At 50.6% G+C, this 16397-nt stretch overlaps 2 protein-coding genes across 3 annotated transcripts in view; one reads left to right on the forward strand and one right to left on the reverse strand.

The window, feature by feature from the left end:
• The window catches only part of ITGA11 (integrin subunit alpha 11), a 34854-nt gene extending 26880 nt beyond the window's left edge, over positions 1–7974 (forward strand). The window contains exons 21-30 of the mRNA XM_041468862.1: positions 1654–1752; positions 2925–3001; positions 4081–4135; positions 4410–4541; positions 4648–4761; positions 5264–5350; positions 5812–5922; positions 6506–6601; positions 6949–7062; positions 7302–7974. Of these exons, the coding sequence (XP_041324796.1) occupies positions 1654–1752; positions 2925–3001; positions 4081–4135; positions 4410–4541; positions 4648–4761; positions 5264–5350; positions 5812–5922; positions 6506–6601; positions 6949–7062; positions 7302–7373 (957 nt within the window). The 3' untranslated portion in view covers positions 7374–7974. The remainder of the gene's footprint in view (positions 1–1653; positions 1753–2924; positions 3002–4080; positions 4136–4409; positions 4542–4647; positions 4762–5263; positions 5351–5811; positions 5923–6505; positions 6602–6948; positions 7063–7301) is intronic.
• Positions 7975–10336: 2362 nt separating this feature from the next.
• Positions 10337–16391, reverse strand: FEM1B (fem-1 homolog B). 2 transcript variants are annotated; one of them, XM_041468860.1, is made up of 2 exons: positions 16071–16391; positions 10337–13331 (listed from the first exon to the last, which is right to left on the reverse strand). In XM_041468860.1, exons 1-2 carry the CDS (start codon positions 16316–16318, stop codon positions 11696–11698), a joined length of 1884 nt encoding a protein of 627 aa, XP_041324794.1. In that variant the 5' UTR covers positions 16319–16391; the 3' UTR covers positions 10337–11695. The 2 variants fall into 2 exon arrangements, with proteins under 2 accessions (XP_041324794.1, XP_041324795.1); XM_041468861.1 differs by having other exon boundaries at positions 16302–16356.
• Positions 16392–16397: the final 6 nt, after the last annotated feature.

The following is a 16397-nucleotide window of genomic DNA, read 5'->3' on the forward strand; positions in this document are numbered from 1 at the left end:
ATTTGGGAATGTGCTGATGCTGCTGAGCCTTCCCTCACCCCCCCATGACTTCATCCCCGCCCGCAGATCCCATCTCCTTTGTTTTTCTCCGAGCCGTGCCAAGGGAAAATTGTGGGGCTTGCTGCCCACAAAATAAGAAAAATGCATTTTTTGGAGATTATTCTAAACGAAGTGAGGGGAGCAGGGAAAATCCCTGGGAGGGTGGGGAACAGAAAGCACCAGGCAGCAGTGATTGTAGGGAATATTTGCAGCTGGTCATGGAGGAGTCACGGATAACAGGCTCCTGGATGTCCCTCCTTATCAAGGAGCATCCAGAGGGGATAGATATCTGTGTCTTATAAATAAAAACTGGCTGTGGCCCCAAAAAGTCCATAATTTCAGCAGATGAGTGGGAGGAAGCTCCAGGCTGTTGCTGGTGGCTAGTGTTGGGATAGTCTGGCTGCTGGATAGGATTTTTCCAGTGGCAACAGCTCAACTGACCCCTTGTGGGATAAAAGCTGGAATAGCTCATCCTCTCATGGTGAGGATGGACACCTGCCTACAAGCGGGCTACAACATCTGGAAGGGTTGTGGAGGAGACAGAACAGGGTTGGTGTCCCATCCCATCCCATCCCAGCTCTGCAATGGGCAGGACCTTCTCCAGCCTGGCTGGAGAGGCGGAAGGTGTTCCAGCAGCAGGAATATTGGTGTTGACATGAATGAATTCCAGCTTAGCTGGTGGCCATGCAGGATAACAGCTCATGTTGTCTCTCAGTGCTTCCCAACAATTCCTCATCGCAGAAAAATCAGGAATGCCAGGAATAATCAGGTTCATTCATTCACCACAGTTAAATTCTTCACCCATGTAATTAAATTCATAAAGAGGATTTACATCAGGAAAATGGGAGTTGCTCCCTAGAGATGCTCCTTTCCAGGAACATCAACAAATGCATGGGAAGGATTCCCAGCTCCAGCGAGCAGGGTGGGTTGGATGACTGGCTGGTTGCTTGCACGGTCCTTTGGTTGGATTTTGGTTGGTGGCTGGTTGGTGGTTGTATCCTTCCTTCATTCATTAGTTTGTTGGCCAATGATTGATTGGATCTTGGTTGGGTTTTGGTCATTGGTTGGTTGGGTTTTGGTTGTGTTTTGGTAATTCATTGGTTGGTCATTGGTTGGTGTTGTTTGGTTATTGGTTAGTTGGTTGGTCATTGGTTCTTGTCGTTGGTTGGTTGGGTTTTGGTTGGGTTTTGGTAATTCATTGGTTGGTCATTGGTTGGGTTTTGGTTGTTGGTTGGTTGGTCATTGGTTCTTGTCATTGGTTGGTTGGGTTTTGGTTGTTGGTTGTCAATTGGTTGGTCATTGGCTGGTTGGTCAGTGGTTGGTTGGATTTTGGTTGGTTGGCCATTGGTTGATAGTTGTTGGTTGGTTGGTCATTGGTTCTTGTCATTGGTTGGTTGGGTTTTGGTTGGTTGGCCATTGGTTGATTGTCCACTGGTTGGCCATTATTTGGTTGGCCATTGGTAGGCCATTGGTTGGCGATTGGCTGGTTGTTTCCCCAAAGCCAAGGCTCGTTTTGAGCCCCTAGGTGTTCCCAGTTTCCCAAAGAGCCGATTCCTGGGGCTCATTCCCTGTGTCCCAGACACTCCATGGGCAGGACTTTGTGTTCCATTTCAGGACGACACCGACATCAACATCGACTGCGCCAGTGACGACAGACACCCCACCAGGAGGGTGTGCAACGTCAGCTACCCCTTCTTCCGAGCCAAGGCCAAGGTAGGACATTCCCAAATTCCCACTCTACTGTCACATGGACCTTCTGGCCCCAGGGTCACATCTGGGCAGCCCTGAGCAGGATTTTGAAGATAAACTTTTGGTTTCGCCCCTTTTGGAGTTCGAAAGGCATCTTAGGAAAGCTGGGATGGTTGGGATCCTCAGGAGAGCCCCAGAATCCAACCCAGCTCCTCCAGGTGACAGAATTTGCCTTCAATTTGGTGGAAAAATTTAATGTGGGCTTCAAACCACGGATGGGAACTTTTCTGAGCTGATTCCCTGCAGGATGAGGCTCCTTCCCTGCCTGAGAGATTTTCCTTGCTCTGAAGTGCCTCTGGATACCTGGCTCAGAGCCAGTCCAAGCTCCCCCAGGTGGTGGCATCCTCCAAACCAGTGTTCCCAGTATTTGGAATGAGCCCAGATCCAGTTTATCATTTTTATAAACCATAAACCCTTGGGAAACATCAAATTCAGGGTTCATTTGGGAAAGGAATAGTGAGGAGATCCACTTAGGATCTGCATGGAATCCCACCTGCCACCCGTGGGAAAAGGGACCAACACAAGCGGGATCTGGAAATAAAATCTCCCCAGCTCCTGTATCCGTCTGAAACCTTTCCTGGATTATGATGGATGAGCCTCAGGCACCAGGCTCGGCTTTGAAGCTCCCAAAAATCCCAGTGGGATGCCTGTGGCTGCACGAGGAGCTGGCTCCCCATGACCTACGGGGTCGGGAATGTGTCCATGGGCCATCAGGTAGTGCCGCTCCTGCCAAAACAAAGACAGGCTGGAAATGGAATTTTGGCTCTGGAGCTGCGGGAGCTTTAATATTCCAGTCAGCTGTGCCGGCCCAGACGGTTTGAGGTCACTGCAGATGTGACATTTATCACATTTATCCCGTTTTATTGGTTTTGGCTCTCTCCAGCTGCCTCCCCTTCCCGCCGATCCCGGGCCTCTGGAGGGATCTGCTTCCAAAGGGAGCCGCTCGTTGCTCCCATGGCAGGGGCTGAGAGAATTCCTGCAAATCCTCACTGCCTGGAAAGGCTCTGCTCAGTCCTGGTGGGATTGGAAATTGTGTCTCCTGCAGGGTCTCTCACTGGCCCCGCTCAGCACTCGGGATTTTGTTCCCTGGGATGTTTTTCCCAATGTTTTTCCCAGTGTTTTTCCCTTCTCCACAGGTCGCTTTCCGCCTGGATTTTGAATTCAGCAAGTCCGTCTTCCTGCAGAGCATGGAGGTCTACATGGTTGCCAGCAGGTCTGGGGATGCTTTCTCTCTCTGGAATCACGGAATCATGATGGTTTGGGCTGGAAAAATAGCCCATCCAGTCCCACCCCTTCCCTGATCCCAGGGTGTCCAACCCTGGACTTGGGTTCCAGGGAGCTTCTCTGGGCACCCCAGGATGTAGCCAGCATTCCTTGGGATTCCTTTCTCCAGAGCCAGAGGTTTTCCATGGCATAACCCCACGGAGATCCAGTTGCTGTGGGTTATCCCAGCCCCGTGCTCCCAAACCTGGCTATTTTTATTTATCTGGGGATTTACATCCATGATTTTTCCATGCCTGTGGAAGCTGCCGGGCTCTGCTGGATCTCCAGCCACTGTTGCTTTCTCATCCATGTTCCCACCGCAAATATTTCCAGGAAAAATATCTCCTAATAATTTTACAAAGTTCTCCTTACTCCCCATTCCTGCACAGGTAAAGATTTCCACAGGGAAATGTGGGAAATCCTGCAAAAAAAGGGGAAATCCTATAAGGAAGGGGGAAAATCCTACAAAGAAAGGGGGGAAATCCTATGAGGAAAGGGAAAATCCTACAAAGAAAGGGGGAAATTAAATAAATGTAATACTATTAAATTATTAATAAATAATTCAATTAACTAAATTATTAATTTTTTTAATTCACCAATTATTAGAGCACCACTTTAAGCTGCTGGGGGCGACACCTCCCTCCGAATCATTTTAACAATAAAAATCCCAGAATAAAATCCTGCTTTGACTTCTTGGAGGTAATAATGGCCATAACAGGTGTTCCCGGTGTCTGGGCCAGTGGCCATCCCACAAAACCATCGGAGGGAAGCTCAGCTGTGGGACGAGCGTGGAATCACCGGGAATTCAAGTCTGGGACAGCCAGGGATGAAGGCAGAGATAATTTAGGAAGCTGCTGATGGGAAAATCAGGGATCCCAAAGCACATTCCCTGGCACTGCTTGCTGGAATCTTTTGGGGATTTTTCAGCCCTTTGGTCATTTTATATTTTTTACTCAGACACCACGAATAAAATTCCTTTAATATTTAGGATTTATGGGGAGTGAGGGGATTCTCCAGTTCGTAATGAAGAGAAAACCTGGAGGGAAAGAAGAGCACAGAAAATATCAAATTTGGGAATTTTGGAGTGGAAAAGGAGGGAAAGAATTTGAAAAAATGTGAGGATTTGGGGCCATCACAGGTGCTCCCGAATGGGTTCCCACAGGGTATTCCTGGCTCTTTTCCCACCTTTCCAGCTGCAAAACAGGGATTGATTTACCTTCTGTGACATCCAAACCTCAGCTGGGGCCTGGGGAGGCTCTGCTTTATTAAAGAGGCGAGAAAATCCTATAAGGAAAGGGAAAATCCTATAAAGAAAGGGGAAAGTCCTGCAAAGAAAGGGAAAATCCTACAAAGAAAAGGGAAAATCCTACAAACCTCTTTGTCACCCTTTGTCCCACAGGACATCGAGCCTGGACTATTTTGAGATCAGATCCAACAATTCCCTGGATGGATCCAACCCCATTGGGCCCCCCTTCCACTGCACCTTCACGGTGAGCAGGAGCTGGATCCCTGAGTTCTCCTGGATTTGGGATCTGCCCCGGGAGCAGGGATCCCCGTCCCCCGATCCCAACACATCCCTGTGCTCTTCCCTGGCAGCTGCAGAACCTGGGATTCTTCCCAGTGCAAGGGGTGACCCTAAAGATCACCGTGCCCGTGGCCACCCGGGCAGGCAACCGGCTCCTGCTGCCCACGGAATTCCGGGCAGACCAGGTAGGATGGGATTCCGGTTTAGGATGGGATTCCAGCATGGATTAGGATGGGATTGCAGCATGGTTTAGGATGGAATTCCAGCCCAGTTTAGGATGAGATTCTGTCGCGGTTTAGGGTGGGATTCCAGCATGGAATTCTGTCCCAGTTTAGGGTGGGATTCCACATGGTTTAGGCTGGAATTCCAGCCTGGTTTAGGATGGGATTCTGTCCCAGTTTATGATGGGATTCAGCCCTGGTTTAGAATGGGATTCCAGTATGGTTTAGGATGGAATTCTGTCCCAGTTTATGATGGAATTCCAGCCCGGTTTAGGATGGGATTCCAGCCCGGTTTCGGATGGGATCCCAGCCCTCCAGCCACGTCCCACAGCGAGCCAAACTCAATCCCAGCTGCAGCAAATCCTGGGGGGTGCTGGGGATCCCTGATTCCATCGGGATGGGGGCACGGGGAAGCCACTGCCACGATCCTGTGTCCATGCTGGAATTCCATCAGCCTCTCCCACAGGAAAACACGACCTGCAGCATTTGGGGGAACACCACTGACTACCGGAGAACCCCGGCAGAGGAGGACCTGTCCCGCACCCCACACCTGGTACTCGCCTCCTCGGGGCCAATCCTGGCTCCAGGATATCCCAAAACAGGGAAAAATCTGGAACAGGGATGTGGGAGGGGCACGTGGATGCATGTGGAATTTTTTGGAGATTTTTAAGCCCTTCGGTCAGTTTATTTTTATTTTTTCCTCTCAGCCACTGCAATTTAAGCCCCGTTAATACTCAGGATTTATGGGAAGTGAGGGGATTCTCCAGCTCACAAAGAGTGGGATCATTTTTTTCCCAAGGGAAAACTTGGAGGGGAAGAATAGCACAAAACACAGCAAAACTGGGAAGTTTGGGGTGAAAAAGGGGGAGAAAATTTGAAGAATGTGGGGATTTGACCACACAGGAGGATGGACACATGGGATCTTCCCTGCCTCAGTGGGATTCATCCCTGGGGATGAATCCCAGTGGGATTTTCCCTCCTTCTCCAGCCATGATCCCACATTTCCCTTTGCAGAACCACAGCAACTCCGACGTGGTTTCCATCGACTGCGAGGTGAAACTGGCTCCCAACGAGGAGCTGAACCTGCACTTGCGTGGGAATCTGTGGATGAAGTCTCTGAAAGCAGTGAGTGCTCACCAGAAAATGTGGATTTCAGGGAGAAATCCCCCAAAGGAACCCTCACACCCCAAAAACGTGGGATTTTTCCCTTCCCCAGGAATGTATGGGGTGGATTTTGTTCCCAAAGCCACTTATCCTATTGGATCGTGCATCCACAGCTCCTCATTATGGATTATTTAATTCCATAATTTATTAATTACTGAAAATTTAATTAATCTAAAACATTTTTGCCGTCGTTCTGCCCCACTCCCTGCCTGCCCTGCATCCTCCTCTCCCGTGAATCCAACCAGAATCCCTACGGATACAAAGCCAAGGGCATGGGATGGATCCTGTTGGGAATGAGGGCTCCTTTTCCACGTGAGATGGTCATCCCAGCCCATGGGGATGGGATGGATCCCGTTGGGAATGGGGGCTCCTTTTCCACGTGGGATGCTCATCCCAGCCCATGGGGACGGGATGGATCCCGTTGGGAATGGGGGCTCCTTTTCCATGTGGGATGCTCATCAAGCCCATGGGGACAGGATGGATCCCATTGGGAATGGGGGCTCCTTTTCCACGTGGAATGCTCATCCCAGCCCTCTCCGTGCAGCTGAAGTTCAAGGCACTGAAGCTCACCACGATCGCCGCGCTCCAGCGGCGCTTCCGGAGCCCCTTCGTTTTCCGGGAGGAGGATCCCAGCCGCCAGGTCAGCCCAGGGATGGGGGGATCCAGAATTTTGGGATGCTGCCACACCCTACCCTGATCCCACTGGGAGAATCCCTGGGGATGGAGAGACCCAGAATTTTGGGACACTGCCACACCTTGCCCTGATCCCACTGGGAGAATCCTGTGGGTTGGGGGACCCAGGTCTGGAAAAACTCGGTGCAGCTGTGGCCAGAGCTGAGCTTTGATCCTGGAATCTCCGGATTCCACAGGGAAAACTGAGCCAAATCCTTGGTGCAGCATTCCCAAAGGAAGGGCTGCTCAGCATTCCCGCTATCCCCTTTTCCCTGCCATTCCTGCCCGGAATCCGCGGTGTTTTCTCTCCTCCAGATCACGTTTGAGATCTCCAAGCCCGAGGAATCGCAGATTCCCATCTGGATCATCCTTGGGAGCACCTTCGGAGGCCTCCTGCTCCTGGCCCTGCTGGTCCTGGCGCTCTGGAAGGTGAGCAGCCCCCGGGCCGTGCATTTTGGGGGATTTTTGGAGATTCCCATGCGTGGAGGAACCCTCTGGATCCGTGTCCCGCGCCCCACGAGCTCCTCAACACCACCAAAAACCCTCAAAACCGCCTCCAAAATCCCCTTTTCCATTTATAAATTATATCCAGGACCAACTTCCAGCTGCTATCCCGTTAAAAGCTCCTGGAATAACAGCGGGATTTTGTTTCTCTTCCCTCCCCACAGCTGGGGTTCTTCAAGAGCGGGAGCCGCCGGCGAGCGGCCGAGCGGGAGCAGAATTCCCACGGGATGGAGTGACTCTGCCGGGGCCAGGAGCCCCCTCCCAGCTCCGGAGATTCCCGGGATCCCGAGGGATTTGGGGGCTGAGCTTGGCTTTGCAGCAGGACGAGAGAACACCCCTTGTGGGACAGCACTTAGAAGCCATTAAAAAACCCCTCAAACCAACTGAAAATTCCCCAAAAGTCTCCTCGGAGGTGCTTTCAACTGGGATTCCATAAAAATGCCCCTCAAATCAACCAAAAATTCCCCAAAAATCTCCTCGGAGGTGCTTCCAACTGGGATTTCACCAAGGTGGCAGCAGCGGGGACGAGGGGACACCGACGTGAGGGGTCCCTGAAGTGGAGCTGGAAAACTCCTTAAAATAATAATATTATCCCAAAAATCCCCCCCATGGGTTGCTCCTTCCCGTGGCGGAGCTGTCGCAGGCCCCGGGCTCTGCTGGCCACAGCTCTCAAACTGCCTTCGTTAAGAGAAGTTAATTAAGTGGAGGCGTTAATTAGTCTGAATGCACTGAATGAAATTCTTGTGATTTCAAGCACCTTAAATCTCCGGTGTCCAGCTGTACATAATTCTTCTAAAAACAGGAAGGAAAGGAGGGAGGAAAATTTAAGACCCTGCCTTTTTTTTTATTTTTTTGAAGAAATAATTTCATAATTTTGAAAAAATTTAAAATCGTTTAAAGAATGAATTCAAAAGCAGTTTGATGAGTTTTGTCCCAGCAGAGCAGTTTGGGGAGCCCACATGTATCATACCTGTACATAGCTGGTGCCATGGAAATCATGGAATTTTAGGGGCGGGAACGCGCCCTCGGCATAGCGGAATTATTTATGCTAATATTAATTTTATGGAGAAGAGGGAAGTGGATTTTTTTGGATGCGGGATGAGGTTCGGGAAATACTGTTCCTGGTATTTTTCAAGGATTAAAAATACGGTATTTTAAAAATTCCTGGTGTCTGTTCCTTTTTTTTTTCTGTGGATTTGAGGGGGGCGGCTCTGGCATTGAGGGCAGGATGGATCCTGGAATTTTTCCATCATTTATTTCTAAGGGATGTGAGTTTTTCCAAGGATGTTTGAAGTGAAGCCTTTGGGAGAAACAACTTGGAAAAAAAATGGGATAAAAAAAATCCTTCCAAAAGAGATATTCCATCCTCAGCTGGAGTGGGAATTCTGCATTTCCCAGTTTCTGATGGACTGGGAGCTCAGGGGTCCGGCTGGGGTGCAGGGAAAGCCGGAGAGCCCAACCCTGGAATTCGGGAATTCAACCTGGTGGATCACACAGGGTCCCGCCCTCGCACATTGCCAGGATCTGCATCCCGGCACACGGAAGGAAAGAGATGGAGACCAGGCAGATATATATATATATTATATATAAATATATTTACTTATATATAAAATATATGTGCACACACATATATTTTATACATATTTGTGGTTTTATATCTATGGATATACATATATCTACACACACACACGCTCTATGTGCATCTACATTTATAAATAATTTTACTTTCAGACTTAAAAATTCTGTATTCTATATATAGAATTCTATATCACAATATAGATGTGTGTGCACATATAGAATATAGATGTGTACATATAAAATATGTGTGCATATACCTGTATATATATGTGTGTATATATACATAAAAATATGTATAATGTGTGTATATACATAAAAATATATATAATGTGTGTATATACATAAACACAAAGTATAAATACTTTATACTTTTTCTATTCTATTTATTATTTTCTATTCTATTTTTTATTTTTTTCTATTCTATTCATTATTTTTCTATTCTATTTATTTATTTAGATATTCTATATCTACATATAATTTATATATTTATATTTTAATACATTTTGTATAATATACATCATTTTATGGTTGTGTTTGTGGTTATATTTATATTTATATTTATATTTATATTTATATTTATATTTATATATAAAAAAATTATATCTATGAATTTCCCCCCTCCTGGTGCCCCGTGCCCGTCCCTTGCCACGGACACCCGGGCACACTCCGGGACACAATTCCCACATTTCCGTGGCACTCAGGGTGCACCTGCCCTGTTCCTGCTCCCCTCCCCAGCCATTCCCAAGGAATATTTGGGAATCCCGGATTTCCAGGACCATTGGCACCGCTGGCAGCAGCAAGGGCAGGGTTGGAGGCGGCTGTCCCCAATTCCTGGTTGGGATTGCATTGTCCCAAATTCCTGGGTGGGATTGCATTGTCCCCAATCCCTGGGTGGGATTGCATTGTCCCCAATCCCTGGGTGGCTCAGTCCCTCTGGAGCCCTCAGGACAGCGGGATCGGCATTCCAAGGCCTGGCTCAGCTCCGGGTTTATTTCTAGGCCGGGTTTATTTCTGCCTCTCCCAGTTCTGATCCTGCTCCATCAAGATCCCAACCCCCAGCAGCACCCGGCTCTTCCCAGGATCTCACTCCGTGCTTTTCCAAGGAAAACAGCACCTGGAGGATCCAAGGAATTTTATCAGGGGCTTTAAATAACAGGGAGAGCAAAGGGAACCTCACAGCGTTTAATGCTTGGGAGGAAAATTCCAGATCCTGGAGAAGATCCCAGGATTCCCAAGGCTGCACCCACAGGTATTCCCTATCCTTTGCCAAGAGCTCTTGGTGACACGGGGAAGGTGGCAGGACAGCATTCCATGACACCAGGCAGCAGGAATTCACCTGCAGGAAGCAGGATAACAACCAGGAATAGGCTGGAGGCAGGAGCAGCTTTTCCACAGCAAAGACCTTCCCCCGCTTGGAAGTATTTTGGAATCAACAGCCAGGAATTTTTATTGTTACTTTGGAATTCTCAGGAAAATGACACCTTCCACTATCCCAGGCTGCTCCAACCTGGCCTTTGGACAATTCCAGGGATGTGGCAGCTTCTCCAGAGAACCTAACCCTGACCCTAAAGCCTTTCCCTCAAAGGACACAAACCCTGGACAAAAAACAGGAATTCCAAGGTAATTCCACATTCAATGTTTATTTCTTTGTCATACAAATAGAAACGTGTGCCCCAAATCTCGCCCGAAAGTTCTACCTGGATTGTTTTTAAAAAAAAACCCACGGAACATTCGTTCATCCTGACGGTTAAAAAGCTGCGTGGGAAAGGAACAGAGGGTTCAGGAGCCTTGTCCCAACAAGTGACATTTTCCTGCCGGAGCATCCACCACTTCTCCCAAAGTTCTCAAGCAACAACGTCCCCGTACAATCACTCACTCATCAGCAAAGAGGTTGATGAGAGGAGAAATTTTTTTTTGTTTTTTTTTTTAAAAATCAGTTTTAAGAAGAGATTTTCCTACTGGAAGGAGTAAAAACCATGAAAAATCCTCGAGTCCAATTCAGGGAGGCACAGACTCCAACGCTTCTTGGAAAAGCCACGTTCAAGGAAGACTCTCTTTGGCGGCAGACGGCTCCGTTAGGAAGATACAGCATCTGGAATCCAAGAGTGCAGCTGGACAGACTTTGAGTCAAATAAAAGGTGCGTGTTGAGCGTCGAAACAACAGAACAAAAACCCAAGTTCAAAGCAGTTTGAAATGTTGGGACACACACAAACACAAATTCCCTACCCAGTTTCTAGGGATCCATGCATGATGTTTGGATAGGAGCGACGGAGCTACGGAAAAAGAAACCATGATTCCGGTTATTTTCGGTCGGCGTGGAAGTGGGTTTTTGTCCATAGGTTATTCAATACTTACTGGAGCAGTGTCAGTGAAGAGCCTGATAATGGAATTCAGCCCCTCAGAGCCAAATTTCCACCTGCATTTCCTAACAGAGCACCCCTCACGTCTGCAGCTGTGAATTTTTATTTAAAACACAACTTTTAAAACGTTACCAACATCTTCAGCACGAGCTGAAAGGCATAAAAGCACGGTGAGGTATGAGAGCAACGCACTGCTCTGGGGGTGGACACTCCACTTTTAACCCAACCACCACAGAATTCCCAATTTTTCTTTTCCCACCTCACTGCGAGGAGTTTGAAATCCAATTGTGCGAATCGTGTCGGACACGGAACGTTTGACAGGAGTTACCTGGGGGATTCTTCTCGTGTCGTTTAGAAAACCAAGAGCTAACGAAGGGATTCATTTAATCAAAAACATAAAAGGACCAAAATCTCAAACATCGGATTCAACTACAGGACAACGATGTGGCTTTTCCTGCCCCCCGCCCTCCACCATCTCCACCCGAGAACTGAGGCCGCAGACGGAATCCAGAGGAGCCCAAAACCAAAGGAATGGAGAAAAACAACTTCATGGACACGGGTGTATTCTGCTGTCTGGTGTCGTCCCGGGATAGCACCACCACGAAAGGTTGGACACGGCCTAGTGGAACTGGACAAACTCCTCCAGAGTTCTGGGGATCTGGTTTTGGTAGCTGATGTTGTAGATCCGCACGGCGCGGGCAGCCAGGCACTTGAGACTCAGCTTCATTTGAGTTTTAAGGAGGATTTCGGACACCCCGGTGGTACTTTTATCCAGAGGGGTTTTCTTCTGCTTGTTGGTCATGTCCGTGTGGGCGCCGGCCTCCACCAGGCTGATGATGATGGAGTGCAACGTCAAGAAGTCGCTGATGGGCCGGTGGTACTGCACGATGATGTGCAGAGGGCTGTTCCCCTCGTTGTCCACGGCGTTGACGTCGGCGCCGCAGTCCAGCAGGAGCTTGGTGACCAGGGCGTTGGGGAAGCTGCACACGTCGTTGGTGTGGAAGTCGTCCACGGGCGTGCCCGAGTTGACGGCGTGGTGCAGCAGGCTGGAGCCGTCGCGCGTGCGCGGGTCCAGGTGGATCAGGTTGTAGATCTGCTTGTTGATGCGGGACTGGTCGTCCTCGCTGCACTGCGTCTTGGTGGAGATGCACACCAGGTAGAGGAAGGTGAAGATGTTGCACTCGTAGTTGTCCATGGCCGTGTGGATGTCGGCGTCCGGGGTGGTTTTGATGCGCGCCATGCCCTGCTCGATCTCCAGCACGCTGCAGCGCAGGACGCTCTCGATGTCCTTGGCTTTCACAGGCTCGTTCAGGTGGATCATCTGGGAGAAGACCTGAGCGAACCTCAGCAGGTCCTTGTGGGTGTTCCTGTTGCCCTTCTGCCGCAGGTGCAGGGCGTGGAGCCAGAGCTTGATGCACTGCTCGAACTCCATGTTGTCCGCGTAGACCGCGCCCCGGTAAATGATGGGGTGGGAGACGTCGATATTGTCCGAGCCCAGGATTCTCTCCCGCACTATGAGGCCTTCCATGTGAAGGGCATCTCTGTCCTGCCTAATGGACTCTAATTCCTGAGGGGTCCTGCATTCCGACCTGTTTCCGTAAGCCTCGATCCGGGGAAGCACCTCCTTCTCGATGACATTCTCGCTGTCGCGGTACCTCTCCAGCATGGCTAAATATAAATAGTGGTAAGTCTTCAAAATGTCGTAGTTCTCCCTGTCGTTGGCAAACGAGGCCCCCAGCAGCTCCAGAGCTTCGATCCTGCTCCTCCTGTCGCAGTCGGCGTGAGCCAGCAGCAGCTCCACCACGTCGGCCTTGCAGCTCTCGGCGGCCACTTTGAGCGGCGTCATGCCGTGGCCGTTGACCATCATGGCCGCCTTCCACTTGACCAGCTCCCTGACGATCTCCAGGTGGCCGGCCTCGGCGGCAAAGTGCAGGGCGGTGGCCCCGCAGTGGGCCTTGGCGTTGGGGTCGGCGTGCTGCTCTAGGAGGTAGCGCACCACGTCCGTGTGGCCCTTGTAGGCCGCGATCATCAGGCAGGTGTTGTCGTACTTGTTGGCGATGCTGATGTTGGCGTTGTTCTCCACCAGGTACTTGACGATGTCCAGCCGGCCATCGAAGCAGGCCGCCCGCAGCGGCGTCGAGTTGGTCACCGTGGTGTGGTTGACGTTGGCGCCGTGGCTCACCAGCAGCTTGACCACCTCGAAGTGGCCGGCGCCGGCCGCGCACCACAGCGCGGTGGCCCCGTCGATGACGAAGCTGGGGACAGGAGGATAAGGAATTAGGTTGATGCTCTTCCAAAAGCGTCCCACACCCAGCCACTAACGGGGATTTTACAGCCAGCCCATCCATGGATTCCAAGGAACTCACCGGGATTCCAAGGAACTCACTGGATTCCAAGGAACTCACAACCACGGAATGACCGACAGAGCACACACAGCGTTGGAGCTTCAAAGCAGCCAAAGGGGTTTGGCCACTTTGAAGATCCCACTTACAAACTCCAGCCTCAGTTTAGAGAGGTCTGGCAAGAAGAGTTCTAAAATTATCCCTTCAGTGCCATGAAGTGACATATTAAAGACCAAGAAAAACCTTAAAATGGATATTTTGACACAAAAAAAAATCAGATTTAGACACCAGCAACAGCCCTGGCAGCAAAACTGGCTTCAAAATTCCTGATCGCTTTTCCTGCCCCCTCTCCCTGAGCTGCAGTTTCCCAGCACTTCCCTGTTCGAGATCCCGTGCCCTGAACCAGCCCAGCAACCTGGTGACACAAATGGAACCTCAGGAAGAAAATAAAACCCAAAAAAGCAGAAGTTCTGAGCTGGGCTGCTCCACAGATCTGTGTCACATGAATAACGGGGAAATGAAGGGACAGATCCTTCTTTTTAAGCTGTTTTCATTCCCTTAAACCCAGCACACAAAATAAAGGATTTGCCTTTCCCATTCCCTGGTTTTTGAAGGATTTAAATGAAGAAACAGGCAGGATTCACACATCCTCAAGGCACGTCCCAAACACACAGGAAGGACAAACATTTCCAGACAGCCACGTTCCCCAAAGCTAAAATATGGTAAGATCAGCTGAAATTTCACTTTCACAGCGATTTTTAATTATTATAAAGCCCTCGCAGCTCCACAGCAACTGTTTGTAAATCCAACACCTCCAGAGGCTCTTCAAGATCTCAGAGAGAATTCCCAGTGAGAAGTTCCTGATTTTGTAAATAACCCCATTAAAATATTTATGTATTGAAGCAGGAGGAGAGTCAGGAGGGGGGATATTTTAGGAACCCGAGGTGATTTGTTGGTGTTTTGAGGTTCCAAGTGGAAAGCCCACGGGAGAGGAGCTGCTGAGCCACCTTATCTGAGAACAACAATCCCTGGGGATCACATGGGCTCTGCTCCTCTCTCTGCATCCCTTGTGCCTCCCACAACTCCTCCTTCAATCCGTGCCAGGCACAGCCTCTGGAAAACATCCCCACCCCAGCCAGGCAAAAATCCAGCATCTGCTGTCTGTCAGGAAGTCCTTCCTCCAGGGATTCTCACCCCAAGAATTCTCAACCTGCTTCTAAACCAGCTGGAAGGGAAAAGGAAGGACTAAAATTCAAACCACACAGGGAAGTGGTTCTGCATGTGAAAACTGAGCAGTGTGAGAACCCTTCCTGATGGCACTGTCACCTGCAGCAGCAAAAATGTCCCAAAAAGGCCACTCTAGCCCAGCAGAAGCTCTCGGGGCTGTGAATATTACCCTGTCCACAGCTTCACACGGGGAATTCCTAAACGGAAAAGTCATCTATGGCTCATAGAGCATCAGGTGGGATCTCCAACCACACAGGCATTTTTTACCAGAAAATCACCAAATTGTGACCTCACTGTGGCCTCCAACACCCACGTGATGTTTAGGTGGGGATGCCATGAATTCATTTCTAAAAACAGCAGCGAGGAGGGCCCTGGGCACTGCCAACCTGCCAGCCTGCCCCTCTGTGCCTGGGAAAATCAGAGATCAGATCCTCCTGGGAGCTCTGCTGAGGCCCACAGAGGGCAGGGGAGTGATCACAGAGCACTGAACAGCCTTGGACGGGACCCACAAGGGCCAACAAAGCTCAGAATGCTGAGCTGGGCAGGGCCTACCAGGGCCACCAGGTCATGGAATAATCTGAGGTGGGAAGGACACACAAGGACCACCAAGTCACAGAATAACCTGGGTTGGGAAGGGCTCCCAAGGGCCATCGAGTCACAGAACAGTCTGAGCTGCAGGAGGCCCACAAGGGCCAGCAAGGCACAGAATCACAGAACAGCCTGGGCTGGGAGGGGCCCACAAGGACATCAAGTGACAGAATACTGAGCTGGACAGGGCCTACAAAGGCACAGAATAATCTGAGCTGGGACCACAAGGACCACCAAGTCACAAAACAGTCTGAGTTGGGAAGAACCCACAAGGACCATCAAGTCACAGAATCCTGAGTTGGGAAAGATCCACAAAGACATGAAGTGACAGAACACTGAGTTGGAAGGGCCCACAAGAAGCACCAAGTTACAGAATAATCTGAGTTGGGACCACAAGGACCACCAAGTCACAGAAGTACAAGTTGAAAAGAACGCACAAGGGCCATGAAGTCACAGAACACAGAACTGGAAGGGCCCCACAAGGACCACCAAATCACAAAACAGCCCGAGTTGAAAAATACCCACAAGGGCCACCAAGGCACAGAATACCGAGCCGGAAGGGCTCACAAGCACCACCAAGTCACGGAATAATGTGAGCTGGAACCACAAGGACCACCACGTCACAGAAGAGCCGGAGCTGAAAAGAACCCACCGCCAAGCCTCCGAACGCACACAGACCGCCAGGTCACGGAGCACCCTGCGCTGGAGAAGGCTCCCAAGCCCCAGAGCAGCGGCAGCCGCCAGAGGCCCGCACGGCGCTCCAGCCCCGCTCTGCCCCGAGCCCAGGCCGTGCCCGCCCCGCCGCGCCCGGCGCTGTCGGGGCCGGGCCTCACGTACCCGTCGAAGCGGACGGTGCCGGTCTGCTGCGTGTGGACGCGGTAATGCTCGAGCAGCAGCCGCACCACCTTGGCGTGCCCGTTGCGGGCGGCGATGATGAGCGGCGTGGAGCGCTGCCCGCCGTGCTGGCTCACGTAGCCCAGCAGGTACTTGATGTCGCTCTCGGAGCGGTTCAGCAGCAGCGCGGCCAAGGTGAGCACGCGGCCCTCGCTGGCCGCCTTGTACACGTACCCCGCCAGCCCCTCCATGGCCGCCTCCGCCTCCGCGCGGCCCCGCCGCCCGCAACGGCCCCGCTCGGGCCGGCCCGGCTCTGCCCCGGCCCGCTCC

Source organism: Pyrgilauda ruficollis, unplaced genomic scaffold, assembly GCF_017590135.1.
Source record: "Pyrgilauda ruficollis isolate IOZ18807 unplaced genomic scaffold, ASM1759013v1 scaffold23, whole genome shotgun sequence".
Classification (NCBI taxonomy): Eukaryota; Metazoa; Chordata; class Aves; order Passeriformes; family Passeridae; genus Pyrgilauda; species Pyrgilauda ruficollis.

What these genes read in the sequence shown, in the direction of transcription:
- FEM1B (XM_041468860.1), bottom strand. Translation starts at nt 16,318, where the DNA reads ATGGAGGGGCTGGCGGGGTACGTGTACAAGGCGGCCAGCGAGGGCCGC. An exon ending in GGCACCGTCCGCTTCGACGG is followed by an intron (nt 13,332 to 16,070) that starts GTACGTGAGGCC and finishes TCCTGTCCCCAG; the next exon opens with CTTCGTCATCGACGGGGCCA.